General features: G+C 48.7%; 1 protein-coding gene across 1 annotated transcript in view; it reads left to right on the forward strand.

Annotated features, from left to right (window-relative positions):
* LOC126577144 (glutamate receptor 1-like) overlaps nucleotides 1-3,457 on the forward strand; it is a 76,925-nt gene extending 73,468 nt beyond the window's left edge. The window contains exons 12-13 of the mRNA XM_050238571.1: nucleotides 409-751; nucleotides 843-3,457. Of these exons, the coding sequence (XP_050094528.1) occupies nucleotides 409-751; nucleotides 843-908 (409 nt within the window). The 3' untranslated portion in view covers nucleotides 909-3,457. The remainder of the gene's footprint in view (nucleotides 1-408; nucleotides 752-842) is intronic.
* Nucleotides 3,458-3,854: the final 397 nt, after the last annotated feature.

Genomic DNA, 3,854 nt, shown 5'->3' on the forward strand with positions numbered 1-3,854 from the left:
ACTCCGTCCGCCGCAGGGCACAAGCATCTCGAGATTGGCTGCCGCAGACTGCGACTGTGACTGAGGGAGTGTCTGTGGCAATCCACTTATAAGCTCGTAGCACTGGCCGTGGCGTGACTGGGCATGCCGGGGCCATGCCCCCGGGGGGCGGCTAGAGAGTAAACAAAGCGCCGCAGAAGCCGAGAGCTCGGTGTCTGTGCACTCTGGGGCGTAATCAACGGATAGCGAGAGAGAAAGAGGGAGATTGAATTGAATGAGGGGGTCGCCTGCATGAAGCGCTTAGTGAGATTTGACTAATTAGGAGCTTGAATGAAGAAGTCTGCAAGCATCTCGTTGGAAACCACCAAGAATGGATGCCGAGCGTCGCTGAAACGAACTGCTTCTCGCTTTTTCTTCTCTCTCGCCCAGGGATCCAATCAATCTGGCGGTGCTATCGCTGAAGGAAAACGGCGAACTAACGAAGCTGGTCAACAAGTGGTGGTTCGATCGGACCGAGTGCAAGCACACGGACAAGCAGGACGCATCGAGGAACGAACTGTCGCTGAGTAATGTGGCCGGCATCTTCTACATACTGATCGGTGGGCTGTTGGTCGCGTTGGCCGTCGCACTGGTCGAGTTCTGCATGAAGAGCTCGAGTCGATCGAGCAATCGGATTCCACTGTCCGATACGATGACGTCGAGTTCGAACTCCAAAAATCGGCTCACGATGCCACCGACGGCCCGGGACGCGTACGACAATGGGCGCATCGGGGTAAGTGTGCTCTGCGGCGGTATTAGTAACATAATTGCACTCGCAAAAAAAAAACAAAAACGTTCTAATCGCGAACCAGTATCCGTTCTAGTACTACACGCCCTCGACGCACACCGAACCGGATCCGATCCATGCCAACTCGCACACGCAGGTTTGATGTAAGGAGCCGCCGGAGCTGCGCCTATGACGTCCACCGTACGCGCCCACCATCCGGCAGATCGTGGCCAACAGCCGCCACGATGCGTCCACGTTGCTGAAGCGCGACAACGTCCCCGGCGGACTGCCACCGGCCGTTCACGACAACTCCTGTCTATAGAGAGAGAGTCCGATCCCCCCGCCCCGCATTGTCCTACGATCCAGATCCTGTTCCGCCCGTGATTGTGAGTGGAAAATCCAATGTCCCCTTCCAGTGCTCCCAATCTAGCGGCCACAATGGGAACCGTGGACCGGTGCCTGTGTCAAAGGCAGTTCAAATATCAAAACAAGGGGAAGAGCTGCTAACGTCACTGGTTCCAAGGGCCCCTTTGTGCGGTGACATGTGTGTGCGACGCATCATGCTGCATGCTGCGGCCACCCATCCACCCACACTCTGTACATAGATTAGGTATTATCGAGGCTCCCCGCCCACAGGTGTTGTGTTTTGGATTTCCATTTTGTGCTTTCCAGTCAGTCTTTCCCAAATGTTCTGTTTGTACGGTGAAGGAAAATTGATGTGAAAATCCCGAACGTTTTGTTTGATTGTGAAGCAGCGGGAAGGTCCGACAGGCAGGTGGTATCGGAACGGTGTTGAATTTTTGTTATAAAGTAATCAAATTACTAGCAGTAGCGTTGCGGCAGCGCTGGTGTAGGGTGCCGGAATGGGGCACACACTGGACACCCGGTGCTGTCAGGTAGTTAAATCGTATGAAACCATAAATATTTGAATTCTGAACTGGTGCAAGCAGTGTCCGACCCCGTATACTGCGGTAGAAAGGGGCAGGCTAGAAAGGGATAAAAATAGAAATCGAGCAGAGGCGGGCATCGGAATGATAAAGGAAAAATCATCCAATTTAGACGCAAGATTGTGCAAAAAGTGGCCAAATGTGTAGGTGTAAGGGTATGCAGTCAGTAGAGAGGACAGAAAAAAAAATCGAGTGAATAATAGTAAAAACAAGGGCATACGAACATGAAGCTACTGATTGATAAGTAAGAGAGAGAGAGTGAAAAAAATGAATAATCACTGACGCGGACGCACTCCAATCATTGTGACGAATGGCAGAATGTTTTCAGCAAAAGTATAACAACCATTAAACTCATCAAACTATTAAAAGTGCGCATTAAACGTGGCCAGAGGAAGCAGAGAAGCAGATAATCACCGCAAGCCCATGTCCATGTGTTTACCATGTGCAATAGCGTAATCCGACAAAGTGTTAAAATGAACTAAATAATAAAACCAAACCGAGACAAACACAGAAAGCCACAAGTACGAGGACGGGGCGTCACTGGGCATCAGGAAGGATTTAATGAACGAATGGAGTGAATGGAGCAACCTTGATCGTATTAAATCAAACATAAAAACAAACAAAAAAAAAACAAATAAGACTAACGAAGGATTAACATAACATGTTGGGAGTATGGTTTTTATTATTTGTTTTCTTTTTGTGCGCAACATGATGAACCTAGATCTCGGAAGTGATCGCAAGGGAAAGTAGAAATAAAACAGAAAAAAGAGGAAGTGAGGAGTAGGAGTTCAGCAGCTCACTTTGTGACGATGAGCTTGGCAATGAGACTAGAGCCGAGAGTTCGTTCGTTTTCGTCGTAGTGAGTCGGTAACGTGGAATAGAAACTTGAAAGTCGCCAACATATGGAGGAGAGAGACAGAAGGGAGAATAGTAAGCAAAAACCTAATGAAATCGAACATTCGGGCGATGAATGAGCTTGAGTGTACAAATGAAGTCATTCCTCCCTCCCCACCAGACTGGCCCGGGGTAGCACTGTGGGGACAGAGAGAAATCGAGAGAGAGAGAGAGAGATACACACGATGTACGATGACCCTAGGCAAGCCAAAACGATGAAGAAAGAAAAAACACAGCGAGTGATCAAAATCAACTGTATAGACTAAGCAGCATTAAGCGCGTGTATAAGTATGGTAAGCTAAAGAAGAAGAAGAAGCATAGGAGACAGGAGACAGAAATCAGTCGTCAAAACCATGTAACTAGTAACTTATCCCTCCCCTTTCAACCCACACGAGCGGGCGTGCGTGCGTGCTTCCGGGCGGATCTTCTGCTGTGACGCTTCGTCCAGGACGAACGCCACTTGCAGCGTGACGCTGACATAGACGAAAAACAAACGGAACACAAACCAACCAACCTATTCCATTAACTAAGCCAGTTTGGCCAGAGTGTAACGATCCAATCCACACAAACACAGACACACGCTCTACTAATCAAAAGTTTGCAGAAATGAAGAAGAAAACGTTGATGTGTCGAGCAGATCCGAGAATTGATCCGAGCTGAACCTAAAATGCTAGAAATAGGGAGGAGAGGTCCTCTCGACAAGCAACAACCCTCCCCATTCCCTTTCAAAAAACATCCAGGTCCCGGTCCAGGTGTGTAGGTATGTGTGTGAGAGGGCACGTGCGCGAGTGTGTAAAAGAGGAAAGCAGTTGATTGCAGTGCGTACGCAGCAGCATAACGAACACATTTGTTGAGATCGTTTGAAAATAAAATCGAATATCATAAGAACACCCTTTTCCCCGGCGTACCTTTACTGGGACTAGCTTTCCGAGGACGACGAACGACGGTTGGTTGTGGTAAGCAGCGAGGGAGCAAGGGGAGGAAAGGATAAAACCACCCCTTTAATCGTCTTACCGTGATTAATTAGACCGGCTGCACACGTTGGATGAGGATTGTTTTGTCCCTTTATCGTCGACTTTTCCCGCACTCAGCTGCTAACTCGATGGGCGCAGAACGTTTTCCGTTTTAAACTAACCGGTGTCTCCCTAATTGGGGTTGTTTCTAATTATAGGCTGCCGAGGCGCAAGAACTCTTCATTTCGCCTTATCCACCAACGGTTCCAACGAATCGTTTTCCATTTATTGAAATGACCCCGTTAGAGTTGGATA

This window comes from Anopheles aquasalis, chromosome 3 (assembly GCF_943734665.1).
Source record: "Anopheles aquasalis chromosome 3, idAnoAquaMG_Q_19, whole genome shotgun sequence".
Taxonomy (NCBI): Eukaryota; Metazoa; Arthropoda; class Insecta; order Diptera; family Culicidae; genus Anopheles; species Anopheles aquasalis.